We start from the raw sequence: 25,571 nt of genomic DNA, 5'->3' as shown, positions 1-25,571 counted from the left end.
TAATGAGGAAAAACCGCCTCAGGGTCTTAAGCCACAGACAAAAGCTTTGATCCAAATGAAGACACGTTTTGGTAGAACATTTAGGAGATTAACATGAAATATGAGAAAAAGAAGGCTATTTATATCTAGCCAGACACGACAGTGAATATCAATTACACACAGCGTCTCCCACATGTTCTGCTGAGACAGATAGTGGAGCAGTGGAAAGAACTGTTTGCATGCAAGACAAGAAACTTTGTTAAGTCAAATGTTCCTTTATTAATCCCCTTGGGGAAATTGAGATATCATAGCAGGGGGGGGGGGTGGGGGGGGGGGGGGGGGGGGGGGGGGTACAGGCAGAATAGGTTATAATAATAATAATTATAAACATAACATGGTAACAATAACAGTGTAGTAACGGTGATAACAGTACATGAATGGCAGAATTCAGTCAGTAATAATAGTGATGATAGTATACATGGTCCATAACATAGTAACAGTAACACGCTGCACTAGAGTATGCAGTAGGGGTGCACGATTCTTGTGAATCACGATTCTCTCACACCATTCTTATTTATCAATAAAAACTTTTATTGCATTCTTTCTTAAACAGACAACATAACGTATATGAAAGTGCTTGACTTAAACTTAAGTCTCTTGTAACAAAATAACTAGAGTATTTTCCTCTCTTACGCCCGTGCGCAGGACACGTGTGCGTCGCGGCACTTTGCTCTCGTCAGTCAGCTCATTCAGCTCAGTGTCATTTGCGTAAGGTGACGATTCAACTGCATCGATTTGAAAATGGTAGAATCGATTATAATTATTATATATATTTTTCAAATGTTTTAATAATTTTATTTAATTTTTTTATACATGTCGATTTTCTATTGACCTATAGTCAATTCATGCTGAGTGAATCGGTTCCCCCAGCCACATTTGTGTATTCATTTTTTGGGAAATTAACTGATAGAAAATGTATCGAATCGAATCGTGGTCAAATGAAGAGATTTCATGATTCATTGAATCGTTGCCTGAATAATCGTAATCGAATCGTTGTGGGGTCAAATATGTACACCCCTACGTCAGTGATGTTAGCCTACACTCCACATTTGAAGACCAATGGGCTCTTCAGCATGATCTACATCAGTGGTTCTCAAACTACGGGTTGCGACCCAAATTGGGGTCACGGGTAGGTGACAGTGCATTGGAAAGTAAAAATAAATTATAAAAAAATATATAATATATATATATATTTTTTTAATGTTCTGGCAACATTTTGGCTAAATATGCCTCGTTTTATAAATGTGTATTGATAACATAGTGCTGTAATTACATTTTCTAATAAATATGCATGATCAATGCATATTTTATTTTGACATTCCTTAATTCCACGTTGAAATTACATTAAGTGTGGGTTCCCCAAAAAAATTCCTAAATAAAATGGGCTCACAGTATGAAAAAGTTTGAGAACCCCTGATCTACATGATCGTAGGTGTGAAGTGGATTATCTTTATAAATGATACTGCTATTTTATTGGATGATATTCTTATGGTTTGGTGACGACATTTTATACAAAAATCCAAGATAATGCAATTTATTTGATTATTTCCAAATTGTATTATGTATTGGTGGGCACATTGCTGTACAATACATTCAGACACATACATTTGTGTCTTTGATTCTGACTGGGTGCCTCTCCACCAGGCCATGGAGTACCTGCCCGGCGGGGACCTGATGGCGCTGCTGAACCGATACGAGGAGCAGTTCGACGAGCCCATGGCGCAGTTCTACCTGGCCGAGCTGGTCGAGGCCGTTCACGCTGTCCACCAGCTCGGCTACGTTCACAGGTAACCACTCGGGTTGGGTACTGTTCACATTTGAACCGATACTGGTACCAGTTCCTGGAATTCGGTATCGGTACCCAATGGTACCTTTTTCTGGGGTACTTAACACTCTGTAATAACCAAAACGATTTGTTGTAGAAAATAAGTCCAAACTTCTCAATTATTTATTTAAAACATGTTGTTATTTATTGTTGTAACACCACACAAAATAAATAAATAAAACTCCTCTGACCTCGTCTGGTCTTTCCAAAGACCCAAGAGACGGGACAGTAATATATATATTTGTGGAAAAAGCTCCCTCTTGTCTAGTAATATTACACTCTTATACTAAACATGTAAAGGTACCGAAATTTGGTACCGGTTGATCTAGCATGAATCGACTGCACAAATCAAGTAAGAAAGTGAATTAAACACAAAAACAGAGGCATGTCATTTGTGATCTGGCTCCAGGAAACTCCCCTTTCTTAAGGTTACTTGATTATTTGCGCTTCAACCCGAGCTCTATAGGCATTATCTTTATGCAGGTATCTAGTGGCAAAGTTGTATGTAGATCAAGGATTGCTGGACATGTGTACAAAGTCTGTTTTGATATTTTTGGGACCGACAGAGTGACTTATGTTAGCTGCTGGTTGCAGCAATAAAAACATCAGCTGTATGTAGATGAACACAATTTTTTTTAAAGAGTGAATTAAACTATGACTCAGGCAGGGAGGTCCAGAGCAAATAGAAATCAGAGGGAATTAATTGCACAGGACATTATGACCAGAGAGATTTAAATATGTGGGACAACACACAGATAATGAACAATCAGGACTTTAGTACAATTTTTGCCAAATGATCTGCACACCGCATTCATAATTCTTTATTTATTTTTTTAAATCATCGGAATCCTCAATTGAGCTCCGAATGCCAATATACCGAACAAATTCTGAAACATCTGAACGTTCGTGGCCAGCTCAATGGCAAAGTAATGAGGAGAAGGTTTTGTTTATAGTGGCTCCTAGCTGCTGAAGTAAATCTAAATAATTATGCAGCTTTAAAGGTATTTAGAATTTGCTTTGACATCCAGCATTCATTTATGTCATTCAAGCTGTTTTTAAGAGAGCGATACAGTTGGGTCACAGGGTCTGAAAGATACATCTGGGTATCATCACCATAGCAATGGGAAGAAACATTATATTTATGAATAATGTAGCACAGTGGTAACATACAGAGAGAAAAGAATAGGACCCAAAATTGATCCCTGTGGGAGTCCACAGGTGATGTAAGCTGGGGAGGAGGACTGATTACCATGTGAGAAGGTGGAAGCTGAGCCACTACAGAGCTGTGCTTTTTTAAATTGGAGGGTTGAAAGATAAGTTGATGGACACTGGACAGTCACGTTCCCATGCCCATATGAAACACCTACAACTCCTTTTTTTCACAACTCTAGATGTTTGTTATAGGTGCAGGAAAATTACTGTCTATGATGTTGCTATGTAAACGGGGCATCTTGTGGAGAGGGGTTAGCTAGTAAAAATGTATGCAGTTTTTGCTATTTTTAACTATTGGAATGATTTTGTAAATCAAGATACAAGGCATAACATAAAATGGACCCTCTACTCCCAATTCCCCCAAATCCACCTCAAAACACAGAGTAAATGGCAAAAAGATGAACAATTTATTATAAAGACAAAGTAATGAAGATGAAAAAGGTACTGTAAGTATAGGCCTTTTTTAATTGAAATTCAAAAGGCAGCCCACTCCCAAACTAACATTGCAAATTGTTTATTTAAAAAAAAAAAAAAAAATGTATTGGGTTTTACAGTACACAAGTCAGGTTTTCATTGCCGTCAATTATTTTTAGTTCCTTTTCTCCACAAGTGTACACAGGTATACCCACATATCCCCTCTCCCCTCCCCTTTTCTCTCTCTTAGCATCTTTAAATCCACTTTACTGTTATATAGAAATAATATATACATTCAATGGTACCTCCAGTAAGATAACTCATACATAGATCAAAATAAGTGGAAAAAAATATATACCGTAATTCCTCTAATAGTAACCCCGGCTTGTATTTGTTTCAACTGTAGCGGATACCAGGCTTGTATTAGGAGGAGGCATGTATAAGAGAGAGGCCTAGTTATAGAACAGTGATATCAAGCCTTTGCTATTGCAGTTCTTGATGATAATTTTTTCTAAGGATGAGAAGTGTAGGAATTACCAGTGAATGGTTTTGCTGAGAGGAAATGAAACTTCTCAATTGCAAGTATTTAAAAAAGTGCTTCCTTGGGATGCTGTATTTTATTGATAGTTCCTCAAAAGACATCAAGACCCCCTCTTTGTAAAGGTCAGATATTTTACTTATTCCTTCTTTTGTCCATAGTTTGAATCCAGCATCCAGTTTGCCTGGTTTAAATGAGACGTTTCCCCAAATAAAACATTACAGTTCTCAATTGTGCAGCCAGATAATACCAATGAAGGTTAGGACACATCAACCACCCTGCATCAAATGGAAGGTACAACAGAGATAGGCGGACTCTTGGACACTTCTTATGCCATATACATTTTGAGATGAGAGATGCAATCTTTCCGAGCATTCCTACCGGTGGTGCCAAAGGGATGTTTTGAAATAGGTATAAGAACTTTGGTAATATGGACATCACATCTTTAATATGTTTATCCTCCCTATCACAGAGATGGGCAAGAACATCCATCTCTCTATGGATTTGAATACTGAGTCTATCATAAGTTCGTAATTTATTGATGCTGTATTTTCTATTTGTGGTATTATTTTGATGCCCAGATAGGTGAAACTGTTCGAGAGCTTGAAAGGAAATGTTTGTTGGTCAGCGGATTGTCTCTCGTTATCATTAAGCAGCATAAGTGATGATTTTGAGGCATTCAGTTTATATCCGGAGATACTACCGAACTGATCAATTATATCAAGCAGTGCGTGTATATAGATGTGTCTAGATTTTTTAGGAACAAAATGACATTGTCCGCAAAAAGGGCTATTCTGTGATCTTTATTACCGATTTCAATCCCATGTACCGGTAACTGCCTGTTAGCCCTAATTGCTATTGCGAACGGTTCGATAGCTAAAATAAACAGAAGCGGTGATAAAGGCGAACCTTGAGGGCAACCCCTGGTGATATTAAAGGGTTTAGATGTCACTTAATTTGTTAGTACCTCAGGACTACAGACTTTAGATGTAGTAATTTGATCCAGTTACAAAAGTAATTTCCAAATACAAATCGATCAATAACGTCAAAAAGATAGGCCCATTCAACCCTATCGAAGGCCTTCTCCGCATCGAGCAAGAGAAGACCCGTATCCCTTTCTCCTTTTTCGTATGTAGAGGATATTGAAGACCCGTCTGACGTTGTGAAACATTGCAAAATTATCACAAGCACAGCAGGAACTACATCAAAAGAGGCTGGGTCGGGGAGTGTGAGCGGAGGTTGCTGTCGTAGACTGCAGGCCAGGTAGCGCCTATACAGTATATGGTCGCGAAGATGTTGATCAGCATACACCATAGGCAATATCAATATCAAACAGCCACGCATCATCTTGCTTTTCATTTGGGTGCCCTTGTTCAAATCAAAAGGCAGGGGAAGGAAGGAAGGAAGAAGAAGGAAAAAGAAAAAAATGCACTCTGCTACTAAATAATTTTCCTTGCCGGTCTACCTACTATGCTAATATGTCTACTATTATGCACTCAAGTCTGTAACACTTGTTCGACGAACAATGTTACTGACCCTTAGCTGCCACAGTTGTACCCTTCCTGCTGACTTTGAAATGACTAAATGTAAATGTTAAACGTTTTGACTTTTAGTTCAGTAAGGCAGCCGTCATGCTGGCAGTGTGTACACCGAGCCTAAGGCATGTGTACCATGTCATAGCCATGTCCTGGGTTCCAGTCTGGCCCTGGGGCCTTTGTTTCATGCCATACTCCCCCTCTCCTAATTTCCCCCCATATCGCTGTAACACAACGCTCTCCAATAAACCAGAAATGTCTTAAAACATATCCTTCTAAAAAGAAAAGTACAGCTCTTGTTGTTTTCAAATACAACACGCAACATTTACATCTTACATCTTAAATCTTCTGTTTGTCATAGCCTTGGTACTCAATTCTGATTTATTGACTTAATTCTCAGTGTGAACTGGTCACGCTCCTGAACTGACCCACATGCACAAATACACAATAACTAAGATGGACGTACTGTACACACGGAGGACACTGAAGTCACAGTTTAAATTTACAAGTTGATGTGCAGTGGAGGCTAATTCATGAACATGGTATGATAATGGGGACCAGGAGGAGGTGAAAGAGCCATTTCTTCTTGCGATATGCTTTCGAACATAGACCGGTTATGATATGGCCCCTCATGTTTAGCTTGTACAGAAGTATCACCCAAAATACTTATAAGGTAAACATCTCACTGTCCATCCACTGACCACCTCCATCACGGCTGTCTTCCATGTTTGTATTCACTGAGTGACTCCTGCCACAGAGTAGTGATGAATGTCAATTTTCTAGAGTGATGTAAAAGTCGCATGAATCCTGATATGACTGTTCAGACTGAGTTCACATTGCAAAAAAATCAGACCTGTATCTGATTTAGGACCACATATGAAAGTGGCCCAAATCTGAATTGGAAAAGATCAGATTCAAGGTGATTTGTGCTGTTCACACTGTCATGAAAACAACAGATCTGAGTCACATATGAGCAAATAAATCAGATTTGGGCCCTTCTGCATGCAGTGTGAATGTAGCCTAAATAGGGCAATACGATGATGCCATAGGATATAAATGTAACTCAATCCATGTCGGAAGTTTACAGAAGTCTAGGTCTCCGTAACTTCATTGCAGCTGACATATGGTCCTGGGGTCTACAGTATGTAAAGCTATGTAAGGCATCACATCTCCATCTGTTCACAGAGATGTCAAGCCGGAAAACGTCCTCATTGATCGGACGGGTCACATTAAGCTGGCAGACTTTGGCTCTTCCGCAAAACTCACTGCCAACAAAACGGTAAGATTTAAGACCGTGTTAAGTCCTTGTTGAATGTGACTGCTGGATGAGATTTAATTTGCATTGGGCTCATTCCTCAAATTACACATTACCTTTTATTTTAACGGTAATGCATTAATTATTACTGCCTGGTACAAGTAATTACAGCTATTTGCGCTCCAGAGATTGGAGGTGTTGCGGTAAAGAAAGTTGAACTTGAGAGCGATATTTAGCCCCTTTCTAAGCTAGTAGGACCTGTTTGATATCAACAAATCCTTTGCTATCTCCAGGTTCATATGATATCTCTGGCTTTGCGCTAGCTTAAAACTGATCACTTCACGGCTTTCAAAGATGGTGACGGTAATGTTAGTTCACCCCAAATGCACCGAGATGGTTAGCTAAGACACCCGGAACATCTTTATACACAACTGGAAAGGGTGGGTGTCAAAGGAATGTGACATCTTTAGGGACATAATGTGAAGGTGAGACAAGAAAGACTGGGTTTAGGGGTGTTGATCGGAAGGAAAGATGAATTGGATCAGACAGGGGGGGGGGGGGAGTAGTTTTTTTATCTCCCACAATACTCAAGACAATACGATACAGGTATGATACAGTAGTGGACTTAAAACATGTGGGTATGACAGACAGGGATGCCGTCCGGTCCTACTACCTTCCTGGCGTTCACCTTCTTGAGCGACGACCTTACATTCTGTTCTGTAATAGATAGACAGATTATTTGTTGTCCTCTTCAGAATATATTTCACCCCACAGCCTGTACACAAACAAAACCTTTACGGAACATCAATGAAGTACAGAACATAGACACAGGGAACACAATGCAGTCACAAGGAAATTAGATGTTACTGCTACGATTTGTTGAGGGCAGTGATGGCAGAGGGCACGAAAAGGCTTGGCTGTAGGTCTTTATTTTTTTTTTATACAGATCAGAGATCACTATCTGTGGCCACATAGGAGCAGAGTGGAGCATGAGTTCAGGGGGTGGCTGGGGTTGTGTGCTATAATGAATGCTTTGTGAGTGATTGCAGTGTCAATGAGGGCTGGGAGGTTGGGAAGTAGCTGCATGTGGAACAGTAGAGGAGAACTGAACACACACACACACACACACACACACACACACCTCTCCTGCAGGTTAATGCTAACGCTGTTAGCCTCACAGCACACACAGGAGTTCACCTGGTTCGCCAGAGAGGCATCAGCACTCAGTGTAGTGGAGGGCTTCCCTTTAGAGCTTCAGACGGAACAGTCTGAATGTGGAGCTAAAGCAATGAACCGGTTTAAAAAGCGGTATAAGAACATGATTTTCACGAGGTACAGGGACAAAGAAAGGCTTTGGCAATCACCAGGTGTTAACATAGATTACTATTTATTTAAATGTATAAAGAATTGTGCATTTAAGTGTAGATATGTGTATGTATCCGTATGTATTGTGTGTACGGAGTAGTACAGAAGGGGTAGGATTAAAAAAAATCATATTTCTTCATACTTCTTCTGAATGTAAAATTCATATTGTTTATTTGTTTTAACTTTTTGTTTTGACAGTTTTGGTTTGTTTGCTTTTTATATATATATATTTAAATTTATTTACATTTCTCTTTATTTTCTTGAAAGAAAGATTGAATTCAAGAATACAATTCAATAGTCCCTTATTATCCTCAGAGGGATTATTTTGGCTACCTCTGGGCCCAGGAGTTCAAAATGTTTAATCCCTATCAGATTTGGATTCATTCATTTCAACTCATTATGAATTGAAAATGGGGGACCCTGATGTAAACAAGACGAAAGTCTTTCTCTGGTCTGCATCCCCTTAACAATTGTGTGTATTGAGCTGTACTGTACCCATTCTGCAATCTGTTAATACAAATGTTACAAGGGATTACAAGTTTTGAACACCTGGCCCCTGGTGACTGAATTGAGACACTTTGACAAATATGTACAGTAATTCGTTTTTGTTTTCAGGTGGCGTCTCCCATGGTGCCTGTAGGAACGCAAGACTTTCTGTCCCCCGAGGTCCTGGCAGCCATGGACGGGAGCTCTCGCAACAGTTACGGGGCAGAGTGTGACTGGTGGTCCCTGGGGGTCATCGCCTATGAGATGATCTACGCCAAATCTCCCTTCTCTGGCAGCACCTCCACCAAGACCATCCACAACATCCTCAACTTCCAGGTACGCACCTTCTCGTGTGGACCAGTGTTGGTGGTGGTCTCTGAGGGTTAGAGGGGCGGGCTTGTGGCTGAAAGGTCGCCAGTACAGATCCCTGGTCCAGTAGGGATTGAAATGGAACGCACTTTGCCCTTAAGCAGACAGTGGTGGAATCTAAAGCTCTAGGGGGATAAAGGTGGAGTAATTACACACAGTAATGAGGTGACAGTGGCTCAGGAGGTAGAGCTGGTCTGGTAATCCAGAGGTTCCCGGTTCGATTCCCGCTCCTCCCAGGCAGCGTGTCGAAGTGTCCTTGAGCAAGACACTTAACCCCTAAATTGCTCCAGATGAGCAGGTTGGCACCTTGCATGGTTGCCTCTGCCGTCGGTGTGTGGATGTATGAGTGAATGTGTAAAATGTGATTATTATTTTTATCTTTTCAAAATTGTAAAGCGCTGGCGGTCGGATGGCGTAGCGGAGATTGCGCTCGTCACCAATGCAAGAGGCTGCGGTCTCGACTCCCGGAGTCAGCATTGCCTTGCGGCTTGGGCCGATCATCATACTAACTCGTTTGGCTAAGTTAGCGGGAGGGAAGTCGAGGGTGGTAATCTGGCGTTGTGGACAGCGACGCCTACAGGTCAGGTCTGGGCGCCTGCTCAGCGAAAGGCAGGAAATGGTGAAGGCAGCGTGACCTACCACGTGTTACGCTTCACCAATGAGAGTCCTCGCTGCCAGGTGAAAAGAGAGCCACTGGCTGTCTCCACATGTGTCGGAGGAAGCATGTGGTAGACTTCAGGGTTCCCTTGTACCGACCAGTAGGAGGAACATGCACACAACAACTAGGTAGGGGAGGGGGGGAATTGGCATAACTACTAAATTGGGATGGGGAGAAAAATAGAAAAATCAGGCGGAGAAAAAGAGGATTAAAAAAATAAATAATTGTAAAGCTCTTTGGATAAAATGTAGCGTTTACCATTTTATTTATTTAATGAGTCAGACGGTTGATTTTCATCTAGGATTATTATAATAATGAGGAAAAATTGCAATGCATTCTGGCTAATGTGCATCTGAGTGTGTACATAGCTGTTCTCACTCCCTCTGCCCTTAAATCAGACCTGGGCAATTTACGGCATGCGGGCCACGTCCGGCCCTTTGGGCATCCGTGTCCGGCCCGCGGCCAATCAGAACAGCGTACCAAACTTCTTTGAGCAGGAGCACACGCAAGTCCGCAATCCGGAATGCGTTCCACTCGACACCTGGCTACTTTGCATAACAATAGCTCAGGTCGCCAGGTGTGTTCAAATACGGCGTCAGGTGTGATCAAATACGTCCTCACACACTGTATAAAAAGAGCATTAAACTCACCAGTCACCACTGTACCACTGCCTGCAGCTAACGATCGAAATGCCAGCTCACGGCAAGAAGCTCGCGTTTTCAACAAGATATGGACTGCTAAATATTTATTTACAGAAGTCAAAGGTAACGCGGTGTGTTTAGTTTGTGGTACACAGGTCGGCGTATTCAAAGAGCGCGCAAGGGAGTCTGATGCTTTACTGGCTAAACTGCAAAAACCAACAAGGACTTTTTACAAAACTTTGCGCACCCAGAGAAGCAGCTGTCAAGACAAGTTATGTCATATCCCACAAAATCGGCAGAAGAAGTAATTGTTTTTCTGACGGAGAGTTTATTAAAGAGTGTTTGTTGGACTCTGCAGCGCTAATATGCCTGGAGAAAAAAGGCGCATTTGAGAACGTGTCACTGTCCCGACGCACTGTAACGAGGAGGGTTGAGGACATCGCACAAAATCTGGAGCTTCAGCTGAAGAACAGAGCGGTCAACTTTGACTATTTTTCCCTGGCTCTGGATGAGAGCTGCGATGTACGTGACACTGCCCAGCTGCTCATCTTCTTACGTGGGATAACTGCAGACTTTAAAATCACTGCTGGATTTCTACTCTTCTCTCAAAGAGGAGAACTTACCACACATGAGGAGGCGTGCTCAGAAGATTCTAGTCCTCTTTGGATCTACCTACATATGTGAACAGACATTCTCAGTGATGAAGTTCAACAAATCCAGATACAGATCCTCCATCACTGATGATCACCTCTCAGATGTCCTTCGCATATCCACCTCAGATATGCAGCCAGATTTCAATGCACTTGTTCAAGCCCACGCCAGACTGGATTTCTCTCACTGAACAAGTAAAAAGTTACACATAGGCCTACTGTACACAGGCTTTTAATGCTGCAAAACATCTCTTCAGTGTTTGTGAAGATTAACAAGTTGAAAATAAAATGGAACACTGATGTAATGATTGTTTTAGTTTTTACTGTTTATTACTTCTATATTTCTATTATGTTTATTGAATCTTCTGATTACCAGTAGCAGCTAATCAAAATATATAATTGACTACTTTTTACAATGGGAGATAATGAATATTGAGCAGAATTAAGTTCAAGTTATCATTGGTTCGGCCCTCCAACACAGTTCAGGTTTCTTATGTGGCCCCTTGTAAAAATGAATTGCCCACCCCTGCCTTAAATGGTTGATTCACTGTACTCTTTCATTGTAATGAAAGGGTACTTAACCCATTCACTACCACACTACAGGCGGTTAACCCTTTCACTACCACACTACAGACGGTTAACCCTTTCACTAATATACTAGAGAGGGGTAACCCTTTCACTACCACACTACAGAAGGTTAACCCTTTCACTACCACACTACAGAAGGTTAACCCTTTCACTACTAAACTAGAGAGGGGTAACCCTTTCACTACCACACTACAGAAGGTTAACCCTTTCACTACCATACTACAAAGGTTTAACCCTTTCACTACCACACTACAGACGGGCAGGGGTGCAGTCGTAATATCAGAACTGCCTGGACACCACGTGCACGCGCGCTCCCTCGCATACATGTTCCCTCGCGTGTGCACAGACCAGCTCAAGCAAACCCCCCACAGGGCTTGTATTTTGGTCTTGCACTTCTTTCTTTGTTATGCTATGCAAAGACTAGGTGATAAGTGCCGGGTACTTGGCGCACGGCGCGACAGTAGAGTGAAAGTTGTGAACGCATTTGTGTGCGCGCGCGTGGCGTCCACATCCGTGCGCGCACTTCTGCTCAGCGAACTGCTAGGACGGCGTGGTACCACCACTGCATCACTGCAGACGGGTAACCCTTTCACTACCACACTACAGACGGTTAATCCTTTCACTACCACACTACAGACGGGTAACCCTTTCACTACCACACAACAGAAGGTTAACCCTTTCACTATCGCACTACAGAAGGTTAACCCTTTCACTCCCACACAACAGAAGGTTAACCCTTTCACTACCACACTACAGCATGTTAACCGTCTGCCCCCAAAGGGCAGTGCTGAGGAGAAGTCAACAAAGACGTTAAACGACTAATGAAACGTAGACTAAGATAAGAAGCAGTATCATAAGGTGAAGAGCCCAGTGGGAGTGGCAGAGTAGCCTAAACAGCTATGGTTACCAACTCTAACAGATGGGAGGTGGGAAAGTCTGCTTATCCCTGGGAAGCTCAGTGTGTAGAAGAAGCGCATGAGAAAAAACCCAACTGAAGATGGAGGGATTCCATTCTAGCGAAGCGTAGATGGCATCACCCGTTACGGTTCTTTTCTTGCCAGAAAGATTCTCCATATGCTCTGGGCTAATTATTCCCTAATATTAAAATATCTCCTTAATATTCCTGCTGTACGACGGGTAGCCTTGTTGTCTGTGTCAGGTTGGTGACTCAGCCTGAATACAAGGCAGGTAGGCGTTAACTGGGCCTGGGAAGCTACTTGATGTTCTCCTTGATCTCAAAAGTCATGCCAACCCTGCTCCATCATGGAAGAATGTCCCTGCAAACTAGGCTTGCCGTGGTAGTCTTGTGTTACCGGTGTTACTGTGTTCAGGCATCCATCCAGTACATTACTTGCCCACCACCCCCACCAGTGTATGCCTGGTATCGGTACAGCCCTATTAAAACGTACTCCACAATGTAAAAGCTTTGAAGCTCGTACTATTCCTCATCGTACTCTGTAGGAAGTGTGCCAGGAGGCGTGACCCGCTCTCTGCTTCTTTCCTTCGCTTCCTCCTCAGAGTTTCCTCCAGTTTCCCGCGGAGCCGCGTACCAGTCAGCAGTTTGTGGAGCTGGTGCAGGCGCTGCTGTGTGGAGCCAGGGAGCGGCTGGGCTACCAGGGCCTGCGCTGTCACGCCTTTTTCTCCAGCGTGGACTGGAGCGGCCTGAGACAAGGTGAGACGACTCCTCCCGCGTCCACCTGGCGGGTTATCGGACGGATGAAAGTGTGACTCAAGTCAACGTCAAATCGGAAAGTAGTCTAATCAGCGTGGTGTTGATGGAACACGTGGTGGAATGCCTTAGTCAGACGCACAAAGCACACGCACACACCACACACACACACCACACACACACACCACACACAGACACATAAACACACACACACACACACACACACACACACACACACACACACACACACACACACACACACACACACACACACACACACAACTCACACAACTCACACAAACACACCACACACACAGACACACCACACACACAGACACACACACACACACACACACACACACAACTCACACACACACACACAACTCACACAAACACACCACACGACCACACACACACACACTAGGGATGGGTACAAGTAATGAGTAGTGCCAGAGTAATTGTTTAGGGAAATCTATTTTTAGAACGCATCTTAAAGCGCATGGCAGCAGCAATAACGAGCTATAGCACACAAGTCTCACACACACACACACACACACACACACACACACACACACACACACACACACACACACACACACACACACACACACACACACACACACACACACAGCCGAATGTATTATGTCTCGCTCTGCGGACATAACAATGCACAGCAATATACTCGATGCTTAATGTGTATCGTCAGTCAAAACTGTCGGTTACCATTTGTAATAATTACATACCTCCACTCTGCTAACGCTAAGCCAGCTGTGTTCCAACACAACAAACTGTTCTTATCTATTAGATCAGGGGTGGCTAACCAGTCAGAGACTAAGAGCCACCAAAATTACTGTGGTACCACAAAGAGCTGCACCATATATACCAGCGTTTCTCAACCTTTTTTTTCAGTCACGGCACCCTTCATGTGTTTATAGGTCCCACCCTCTGGCCTCTAAAGTTGCTAATGTCTTTTTTATTTGGGCCTCACAGGGTTAACCTCTTAAGCCAGAGCGGTCCGGTACTGCACCGCAAATGACATCACGCCATAAATCCATCTCTACAGAATTAATGTTGCATTGCATTTTCTTTTCAAATGTAGCCAAGAGTGCGGCTGGGTGGCGCAGCGGACATTGCGCTCGTCACCAATGCAAGAGACACCGGGTTCGAATCCGGCTGCTAATCCGGGGATATACACATACATAGGGGACACACACATACGTAGCTGAGACGCACATACATATACATACATGAGATACACACTCACATAGGGGGCAGAGGCACACATGGATACGAGACACACACAAGAGGTAGGAGTACAGTCACACACCAGAAAGATGCACAGACACACACGTATGAGGCATGCACACATACTTACGTGATACACGTACCCACGTACATATATCTGAGACACGCATGCATGCATGCTCTCATGCACACCTACATATATATATATATTCCCTCGGCTTAGTCCACTTTTCCACATTTCATGGGGGTGTTCCATTACCGTATATGGTTAATTACGGGCGGTGCTATATGCAAATACTTAAAATCGTGCACGAGCTGCAGCGTAGGATCAAAGTGATATTTATCAAGACAGGTGTGCGTACGACCTGTGTACGCACGTGTGATAAATCCAGTTTTTTTTGTGCGTACACACATTCTAAATGATGTGCTTAAGAACAAAGATAGAACACTTTCTAAGAATTGTTGATAAATGAGGGCCCTGATATCAGATTGCATGTGTCCGGATGGCAGAATTCAGTACTGTATCTACAAAACCTTCTGTTTAATCATCTTCCCTTTATTAATTTGCTTAGATTTTTCAGGTCTGGTAAATTTTTGCATGGTGTTATTCACAGTCAAAGATACAAAAAAATATATATAGAATTGATAGTCTCCTTTGGTTCATTACAATTTACTCAAGCCTAGTAACAGACACAATATTTCTGACACTGGGAATGGGAATACATTCCCTGAGATCCATAGATGTCCCTAGAATCGGATACCAAGAACATGAAAATGGACAATTAAAACGTTCTTTTGGAATGATTTTTTTTTTTTTATATATTTTTTTTTAATCAATGGATTGAGGAGCCGCACATTGACGGGCAAAGAGCCGTGGGTTGGCCACTCCTGTATTAGATAATGCTAAGCTAGCTGTGTTTCAACACAACAAACTGTTCTTATCTTTTAGATAATGCTAAGCCAGCTGTGTTCCAACACAACAAACTGTTCTTATCTTTTAGATAACGCTAAGCCAGCTGTGTTCCAACACAACAAACAGTTTTTATCTTTTAGATAACGCTAAGCCAGCTGTGTTCCAACACAACAAACAGTTTTTATCTTTTAGATAACGCTAAGCCAGCTGTGTTCCAACACAACAAACAGTTTTTATCTTTTAGATAACGCTAAGCCAGCTGTGTTCCAACACAACAAACAGTTTTTATCTTTTAGATAACGCTAAGCCAGCTGTGTTCCAACACAACAAACAGTTTTTATCTTTTAGATAACGCTAAGCCAGCTGTGTTCCAACACAACAAACTGTTCTTATCTTTTAGATAACGCTAAGCCAGCTGTGTTCCAACACAACAAACAGTTTTTATCTTTTAGATAACGCTAAGCCAGCTGTGTTCCAACACAACAAACTGTTCTTATCTTTTAGATAACGCTACGCTAGCTGTATTCCAACACAACAAACTGTTCTTATCTTTTAGATAACGCTAAGCTAGCTGTATTCCAACACAACAAACTGTTCTTATCTTTTAGACAATGCTAAGCCAGCTGTGTCCCAACACAACAAACTGTTCTTATCTTTTAGATAACGCTAAGCCAGCTGTGTTCCAACACAACAAACTGTTCTTATCTTTTAGATAACGCTAAGCCAGCTGTGTTCCAACACAACAAACAGTTTTTTATCTTTTAGATAACGCTAAGCCAGCTGTGTTCCAACACAACAAACGGTTTTTATCTTTTAGATAACGCTAAGCCAGCTGTGTTCCAACACAACAAACTGTTCTTATCTTTTAGATAACGCTAAGCCAGCTGTGTTCCAACACAACAAACTGTTCTTATCTTTTAGATAACGCTACGCTAGCTGTATTCCAACACAACAAACTGTTCTTATCTTTTAGATAACGCTAAGCTAGCTGTATTCCAACACAACAAACTGTTCTTATCTTTTAGACAATGCTAAGCCAGCTGTGTCCCAACACAACAAACTGTTCTTATCTTTTAGATAACGCTAAGCCAGCTGTGTTCCAACACAACAAACTGTTCTTATCTTTTAGATAACGCTAAGCCAGCTGTGTTCCAACACAACAAACAGTTTTTTATCTTTTAGATAACGCTAAGCCAGCTGTGTTCCAACACAACAAACGGTTTTTATCTTTTAGATAACGCTAAGCCAGCTGTGTTCCAACACAACAAACTGTTCTTATCTTTTAGATAACGCTAAGCCAGCTGTGTTCCAACACAACAAACTGTTAATATGCTCTCATGCTCCACAGCTGCCAGTGTTGTCTTCCTGCAACAACTCACGTCTCGCGGGATTTCAGAGCGAGACGTCTGTTTCAAGTGACAAACAAGCACTTTTGGTGGACGTATTAGGTGGTAACCAAAGTAAATAAATAAATAAAATAAATCAAGCACCCTCAAAAACCACTTTAGTTCAGTTTAAATGGCGAGTAATCGAACACACACAAACACACCCTACATACAACCACACACAGCCAGTAGTAAAATAATGTGATTCTGTGCGTAGCTGGCAACAGGCCAGCTCCCTCCAGAGAGTGTAGAGGGAGAGCGAGATGGAGAGAGAGATAGAGGGAGAGAGAGAGAGGGGTAAAGATCTGCAGCTCCTCTCCTCAGTAGACGCAGCAGAAATCCCCTCCTCTAGGAACACCACACACGCTCCGTACGGAAGGGATCCACGTGCATCTGTTGAATCTCATTGTCACCCCGTCCGCATCCCAGAAAACCTCAGACCGCATTGAATGAGAGGGATTTGATGTCGCGCCCTCAACCAATTATGGCACAGCGCATCAATATCCTTCACACCGTAATGGCTGTTGTCAGTGATGCATGGATGAATCGCACAGCATCAAGGATTTCATTTCCAAAAATGTCTTGCCGATTCTCACATCTAGCCATGAGGAATGCACATTTTGCAACACACAATATATCATTATTCTCATGTGTGTGTGTGTGTGTGTGTGTGTGTGAATAAAAATGACAAACACATTTTCTGTATGTATACAGTATATATTTTCTATAAAGAAAATTAAAGAACTTTACTTGGTTTATTGTGCGTTTATGGTTGTTCGAGATAAATAAAGATCAAATCAAATATCCTGAGTTTAGTGGCTATTATATTGCTTACTCCATGATATTGTATTGGTTACTGCAGGATATTGAATTGGTTACTGCAGGATATTGAATTGGTTACTGCAGGATATTGAATTGGTTACTGCAGGATATTGTATTGGTTACTGCAGGATATTGAATTGGTTACTGCAGGCTATTGTATTGGTTACTGCAGGATATACTCACTCATCATCATCAATGCTGAACATTTAGGAATCCAGTTGTTATGCTTCAAGATCCTCAAGATCAGCTTCCTTGTAAACTGTAATAATGGGACATTTGGAACAAGATCTCTGGGGCTGCGTGTTGGTGGCTGATGGACTGATTAATGGAACGATTGATTGGTCGATTAATTAATTAATTGATTGATTGACCTACTGACTGAACAACGAGAGATGAATGTGTGTGTGTTGCTATTACAGGCAGGGTTTGTTGACAGTTGGGTTCAGATGGAGCTTTATGCTTCAGCTCAGGCTCCAGTTGATTAGCTTGTGCTGCTGCAGTGAAGGGAGAGGGGGTGAGCATGTGTGTGTGTCATAGAGAGAGAGAGAGGGGGGGGGGGGACAAGGCAGCATGTGTGTGTGTCAGAGGGGGAGAGCGAGAGAGGGGGGACTGAGACTGAGGGAACAAGGCAGCGTGTGTGTGTGTGTCATAGAGAGAGAGAGAGAGAGAGGGAACAAGGCAGCCTGTGCCGCTTACTGCACTGTGGGCTGAAGACGCTTCACGGCGCTCCCCCTCGCCTCCCTCTCGTCTCCCTTTTCTCCCCGCTCCTCTGTTGCCTTGGTTCATCGCCGCACTCTCCTTCTTCCCCTCCTTCCCCTCTCCTCCTCCTCCATTCCTCCCCTCTGCAGTCCTCCCCCCTTTCGTTCCCGAGCTGCGCGCCGAGGATGACACCTCGAATTTTGAGGAGCCGGAGCCGGCAGCAGCCCCCCGGCCAGCGGCCCCAGCAGCCCAGCGAGGAGCTCTGCCCGTGGGCTTCCAGGGCCACGACTTGCCCTTTCTAGGCTGGTTCTACAGCAGGGCGTTGACGGCGTTGGCCAAAGCGGAGTGAGTACTAACCTGTTTGCTATTCACCACCTGCCTTCATTCAGAAGAAAATCTACTCCGGTCCCGCCAGCCGTCTGTTTATAGAGCCCCTGTTACAGGTGGCTGTAGCCCCACAGCGGTGGCTTCCAGGTGGGTGTCGAGAGGTGGCTGGTGCCTGCTGGCGCTCCGATGGGCTTGGCCATATGCTGTGTCAGACTAGAGGAGGGGGTGGGGGTCCCCCGTTTACCGAGCCCACCATTGAGAACCTTTTTTATTGTGTGTGTTGTGTATGGGATCAAACGCGGCATCCCTCCCGTCAATGGGACCAGACGTACAAGAACCCGCGGCGTCCGCTGCATGAATGAGAGGGATGGAAGCCTGTGGCGGTATATCTTGTGGCCATCGCTCCTGATCCCCCACCCCTCCTCCACCACCACCTCCACCTCCCTCCACTCCCACCCTCTCTGCTGTTATGGTCGTCTGCCTGTTACCATACAGTATAATATCCTCATGAGTTTTATAGCCTGGGGGGGGGTTTCTGGGATCATCATTCACCCAGACGGTCTTGGGGGCTTTCCCACCTCTGATTATAATGCATGAGGATGGGCTTAATTTGTGGCGGTCTATGGCAGTGCTGTAGCAGGGTAAATATGCCTCAGACTGCAGATCCTGGGAGCAGCAGCAGCAGTAATGGCAGTAAAGAAGAGTATTACCAGATTAGTCAGTGAAAAGGATGAGTCCAGATTGGGGAGGCGAGGGGTCTTATTTCTATGGTTACGACCACTATCGTGTGCCCCCTCCCCTCACCGGTCCCTACCCCCATCTTTACCTCCTCCTGCTCTTCCCACGTTCCCTCTCTTCTGGTGCCGCTCTTCTTCCTCTCTCTCTACTCTTCCTCCAGCAGTCATCTGCTCCTGCTTTTCAACTGAATTCAGTCGCTTTCCTTCATGGCATTTAATGAAGTGGAGCTCAAAGCTAATAGCATGTGGTGTTGTGTTTGTGTGGGTGTATGTGTGTGTATGTATGTTCTGTGTGTGTGTGTGTGTTCCTCTTAAGACTCGAAGAGAAGAAGAATGCAGCAAGACCATGCCCAGGAATAATGATATGCCTCTTTACACGCACGCACACACACACACAAACACACACACACACACACACACACGCACGCACGCACACACACACACCTCCCAATTATATAGGCAGACATCTGTGGTGGTTTGTTTTGCTTTATTGATAAGGGTGTGTACATGTGTTTTGTGTGTGACTGTGTGTATATGTGTTTGTGTGTGTATATGTGTCTGTGTGTTGCCTGTTTCGTTCCCTTTGCAGTTGATCTTGTGTCGCTGACCAGCGCTGCCAAGTCTTTAACTCACGTCCTCCTCCAGACCTCCCTCTCTCTCTCTCTCTCTCTCTCTCTCTCTCTCTCTCTCTCTCTCTCTCTCTCTCTCTCTCTCTCTCTCTCTCTCTCTCTCTCTCTCTCTCTCTCTCTCTCTCTTCTCTCTCTCTCTCTTCTCTCTCTCTCTCTCTCCCTCTCTCTCTTTTCAATAATGCAGTCAGCGTTGGCTAGTCATCTATTATCCCTCCACAGCTGGACACAGTTGTACCTGACTGCTGCTGCTCTTGGCTAGTTTCTCCTGTGGAAGGGGATGCAGAGATACCCACACAGTGATGCAATTAGATTGATTTGACATCCTCTCCTCAGTCCGGCTGTGATTACACTGTTCCCTCTGGTTCTATGGTCTCCGTGGATCCTTCAAAAGTCTTAACATGTCTTCACATATCTTTTGGTAATTCAAGGTCTAAAAAAGTCTTAAAATGTATAAAAACAATGAGGATAGATATTGTAACGTTTCCAATAAGGGGACAAGATCGGGCATAAACCAATATAATTCTATGTGACAAACACCTGCAAACCTGTTGTCAGTCATCCACCAGATTTACCAGAGCTACCAGACTTACCAGAGCTACCAGACTTACCAGAGCTAACAGACTTACCAGAGCTACCAGACTTACCAGAGCTACCAGACTTACCAGAGCTACCAGAGCTACCAGACTTACCAGAGCTACCAGACTTACCAGAGCTACCAGACTTACCAGACTTACCAGAGCTACCAGACTTACCAGAGCTACCAGACTTACCAGAGCTACCAGACTTACCAGACTTACCAGAGCTACCAGACTTACCAGAGCTACCAGACTTACCAGACTTACCAGAGCTACCACACTTACCAGAGCTACCAGAGCTACCAGACTTACCAGACTTACCAGAGCTACCAGAGCTACCAGACTTACCAGAGCTACCAGACTTACCAGAGCTACCAGACTTACCAGAGCTACCACACTTACCAGAGCTACCAGACTTACCAGACTTACCAGAGCTACCAGACTTACCAGAGCTACCAGACTTACCAGACTTACCAGAGCTACCAGACTTACCAGACTTACCAGAGCTACCAGACTTACCAGACTTACCAGACTTACCAGTCTTACCAGACTTACCAGAGCTACCAGACTTACCAGACTTACCAGAGCTACCAGACTTACCAGAGCTACCAGACTTACCAGACTTACCAGAGCTACCAGACTTACCAGACTTACCAGAGCTACCAGACTTACCAGACTTACCAGAGCTACCACACTTACCAGAGCTACCAGATTTACCACACTTACCAGAGCTACCAGACTTACCAGACTTACCAGAGCTACCAGACTTACCAGAGCTACCAGACTTACCAGACTTACCAGAGCTACCAGACTTACCAGAGCTACCACACTTACCACACTTACCACACTTACCAGACTTACCAGAGCTACCACACTTACCAGAGCTACCAGACTTACCAGACTTACCAGACTTACCAGAGCTACCAGACTTACCAGACTTACCAGAGCTACCAGACTTACCACACTTACCAGACTTACCAGAGCTACCACACTTACCAGAGCTACCACACTTACCAGAGCTACCAGACTTACCAGAGCTACCAGACTTACCAGAGCTACCACACTTACCAGAGCTACCAGACTTACCAGAGCTACCACACTTACCACACTTACCAGAGCTACCACACTTACCAGAGCTACCAGACTTACCAGAGCTACCAGACTTACCAGACTTACCAGAGCTACCAGAGCTACCAGACTTACCAGAGCTACCACACTTACCAGAGCTACCACACTTACCAGACTTACCAGACTTACCAGAGCTACCAGACTTACCAGAGCTACCACACTTACCAGAGCTACCAGACTTACCAGAGCTACCAGACTTACCAGATTTACCAGACTTACCACACTTACCAGACTTACCACACTTACCAGACTTACCAGATTTACCAGAGCTACCAGACTTACCAGAGCTACCAGATTTACCAGAGCTACCAGAGCTACCAGACTTACCACACTTACCAGAGCTACCAGACTTACCACACTTACCAGAGCTACCAGACTTACCAGACTTACCAGACTTACCAGTCTTACCAGACTTACCAGAGCTACCAGACTTACCAGACTTACCAGAGCTACCAGACTTACCAGAGCTACCAGACTTACCAGACTTACCAGAGCTACCAGACTTACCAGACTTACCAGAGCTACCAGACTTACCAGACTTACCAGAGCTACCACACTTACCAGAGCTACCAGATTTACCACACTTACCAGAGCTACCAGACTTACCAGACTTACCAGAGCTACCAGACTTACCAGAGCTACCAGACTTACCAGACTTACCAGAGCTACCAGACTTACCAGAGCTACCACACTTACCACACTTACCACACTTACCAGACTTACCAGAGCTACCACACTTACCAGAGCTACCAGACTTACCAGACTTACCAGACTTACCAGAGCTACCAGACTTACCAGACTTACCAGAGCTACCAGACTTACCACACTTACCAGACTTACCAGAGCTACCACACTTACCAGAGCTACCACACTTACCAGAGCTACCACACTTACCAGAGCTACCAGACTTACCAGAGCTACCAGACTTACCAGAGCTACCACACTTACCAGAGCTACCAGACTTACCAGAGCTACCACACTTACCACACTTACCAGAGCTACCACACTTACCAGAGCTACCAGACTTACCAGAGCTACCAGACTTACCAGACTTACCAGAGCTACCAGAGCTACCAGACTTACCAGAGCTACCACACTTACCAGAGCTACCACACTTACCAGACTTACCAGACTTACCAGAGCTACCAGACTTACCAGAGCTACCACACTTACCAGAGCTACCAGACTTACCAGAGCTACCAGACTTACCAGATTTACCAGACTTACCACACTTACCAGACTTACCACACTTACCAGACTTACCAGATTTACCAGAGCTACCAGACTTACCAGAGCTACCAGATTTACCAGAGCTACCAGAGCTACCAGACTTACCACACTTACCAGAGCTACCAGACTTACCACACTTACCAGAGCTACCAGAGCTACCAGAGCTACCAGACTTACCAGACTTACCAGAGCTAACAGAGCTTACATGTCAACGACAGACCTACACCTATACCCCTAGGGTCATTACAATATCATGTATATGTTAATTTATTCCTTTTATAACCCACAGGCAAGACAGGCATGTCTGGACATGTAAACACCTAAATGCAAGTTCAGTGGAGCGTGATATGCCATTTGTTTAGCCAGGAAACCTCCCAATACGGCAATTTATTTAATTTCAGCTGTCGTGTTTTCAGATATTTCACCTTACTTGTCAGATTAATTTGACTGGAAATGCCTCATTCTTCTGAACGAGGTATAGCACTCACATTGGTAGAAATGTGACAAAACAGCTGTTATAAGCTATTGTGATTCTATTGTGCTATACACAGGAAAATCCCATTGAACTATTTATACATAGGGGGAAATACACAGACCTATTGTATGTAAAGAGGGATGTGACTAAGGCTGAGACGATATGCCATTTGGATATATCGATAAATCGGGATCAAATTATCGATAAATATAAATATTTGTATTTGCATAATTTTTTTTAATTTAAACAACAAATGTATGTTTATTTTGCAGAAATTCTTTGTTGTTCCCGTCATATTTAGTGTTACAGATTTCCCCATTCAAAACTACCACAGTGATCCTTCTCATTTTATAGTCTGTCTCTGGATGTGATGGAGGAGTGCACTGCATATTGAATGCACAGTGCAGAGTTGCAATTCAACTGAATTTACATGAAATTGGGATACATTAATTTTTTTTACTTAAATTTTTATTAACATTTACAGACGACAACACCTACAATAACATCAATAACACAACAGTATACAGACATGGGCCCCTTGAATTACTAGAAATTGGGATGTTTTAACTAAAACATGCCACAAGACCTAGTATTTTAGTATAGTATACTATAAGTATAAAGTATATACAAAATGTTTTTTTTAATGTTTTTACATATGCAAATATATCGACGCCACTTATCGATATGCAGTTATCGATAAGTGGTCTCAGCCTTAGATGTGACTGTTTCCGTCCACTGTTCCAGCAGCTATGGGCATATTCAGACATATCTGCCTGATGTTATTCATCATACCACTTAATGTAATGTCCGACCTATATTGCCACTATTACCAACCATGTAGGCCAGGGGTACTCAAACTTGTTTATTAAAGGTCTAATTAATTCTATTCTAAGGTCAATGGTCTGGAACAATGCCAGTAAAATGCACTGACATAAATCAACATCCATAACATTAGAAACACATATTCAGTAGTACAGTATGGTGTCTTGAACTAGTTAGCTTTCGCTAGTTAGAATGCTGGGCAGGCTGCAATAGTTAGCTAACACTAGTTAGAACACTGGGCAGGCTGCACTAGTTGGCTAACGCTAGTAGGAATTTTGGGAAGGCTGCACTAGTTGGCTAGCGCTAGTTAGAATGCTAAGCAGGCTGTATTAGTTTGTTATCACTAGTTAGAACGCTGGTTAGGCTGCACTAGTTAGCTAACGCTAGTAGGAATGCTGGGCAGGCTGCACTAGTTAGCTATCACTAGTCGGAACGCTGGGCAGGCTGCACTAGTTAGCTAGCGCTAGTTCGAATGCTGGGCAGGCTGCATTAGTTAGTTATGACTAGTTAGTATGCTGGGCAGGCTGCAATAGTTAGCTATCACTAGTCAGAACGCTGGGCAGGCTGCACTAGTTAGCTAACGCTAGTAGGAATGCTGGGCAGGTTGCACTAGTTAGCTAACTAGTGACTGCAGATTTTTGACAAGTTCTACTAAAGTGAAATATGCCTTTTTAAATTTGGTAGACTTGGTTAGGCTTACATAATGTATTGTATAATATGTGTTCAGTTTTAAAACCATCATGTTTAACATCCACAGGTCTGTGCCGGCATCCCACAACTCTCCTGCCAAGACCAACTCCATGGAAAAGAAGCTAAGCCTCAAAAGCAAAGAACTACAAGAAACACAAGACCGATGTCACAAGGTAGAACTGTTCCTCTCTCTTTAGATCACAAGGTAGAACTGTTCCTCTCTTTAGATCACACGGTAGAACTGTTCCTCTCTTTAGATCACACAGTAGAACTGTTCCTCTCTCTTTAGATCACAAGGTAGAACTGTTCCTCTCTCTTTAGATCACAAGGTAGAACTGTTCCTCTCTTTAGATCACAAGGTAGAACTGTTCCTCTCTTTAGATCACACAGTAGAACTGTTCCTCTCTCTTTAGATCACTAGGTAGAACTGTTCCTCTCTTTAGATCACAAGGTAGAACTGTTCCTCTCTTTAGATCACAAGGTAGAACTGTTCCTCTCTTTAGATCACAATGTAGAACTGTTCCTCTCTTTAGATCACTAGGTAGAACTGTTCCTCTCTTTAGATCACAAGGTAGAACTGTCCCCCTCTCTTTAGATCACAAGGTAGAACTGTTCCTCTCTTTAGATCACAAGGTAGAACTGTTCCTCTC

The 25,571-nt window shown here is 43.4% G+C and overlaps 1 protein-coding gene across 1 annotated transcript in view; it reads left to right on the top strand.

Annotated features, from left to right (window-relative positions):
- Positions 1-25,571, top strand: part of cita (citron rho-interacting serine/threonine kinase a) — a 165,491-nt gene that overhangs the window by 14,481 nt on the left and 125,439 nt on the right. The window contains exons 6-11 of the mRNA XM_084317591.1: positions 1,684-1,826; positions 6,749-6,842; positions 8,799-9,005; positions 13,094-13,247; positions 18,458-18,653; positions 24,989-25,094. Coding sequence (XP_084173717.1) covers positions 1,684-1,826; positions 6,749-6,842; positions 8,799-9,005; positions 13,094-13,247; positions 18,458-18,653; positions 24,989-25,094 — 900 coding nt within the window. The remainder of the gene's footprint in view (positions 1-1,683; positions 1,827-6,748; positions 6,843-8,798; positions 9,006-13,093; positions 13,248-18,457; positions 18,654-24,988; positions 25,095-25,571) is intronic.

This window comes from Notolepis coatsorum (assembly GCF_963971535.1).
Source record: "Notolepis coatsorum genome assembly, chromosome: 6".
In the NCBI taxonomy this organism is placed as follows: domain Eukaryota; kingdom Metazoa; phylum Chordata; class Actinopteri; order Aulopiformes; family Paralepididae; genus Notolepis; species Notolepis coatsorum.
The sequence above is the reverse complement of the archived record's forward strand: the minus strand, read 5'-3'. Positions and strand labels throughout refer to the sequence as shown.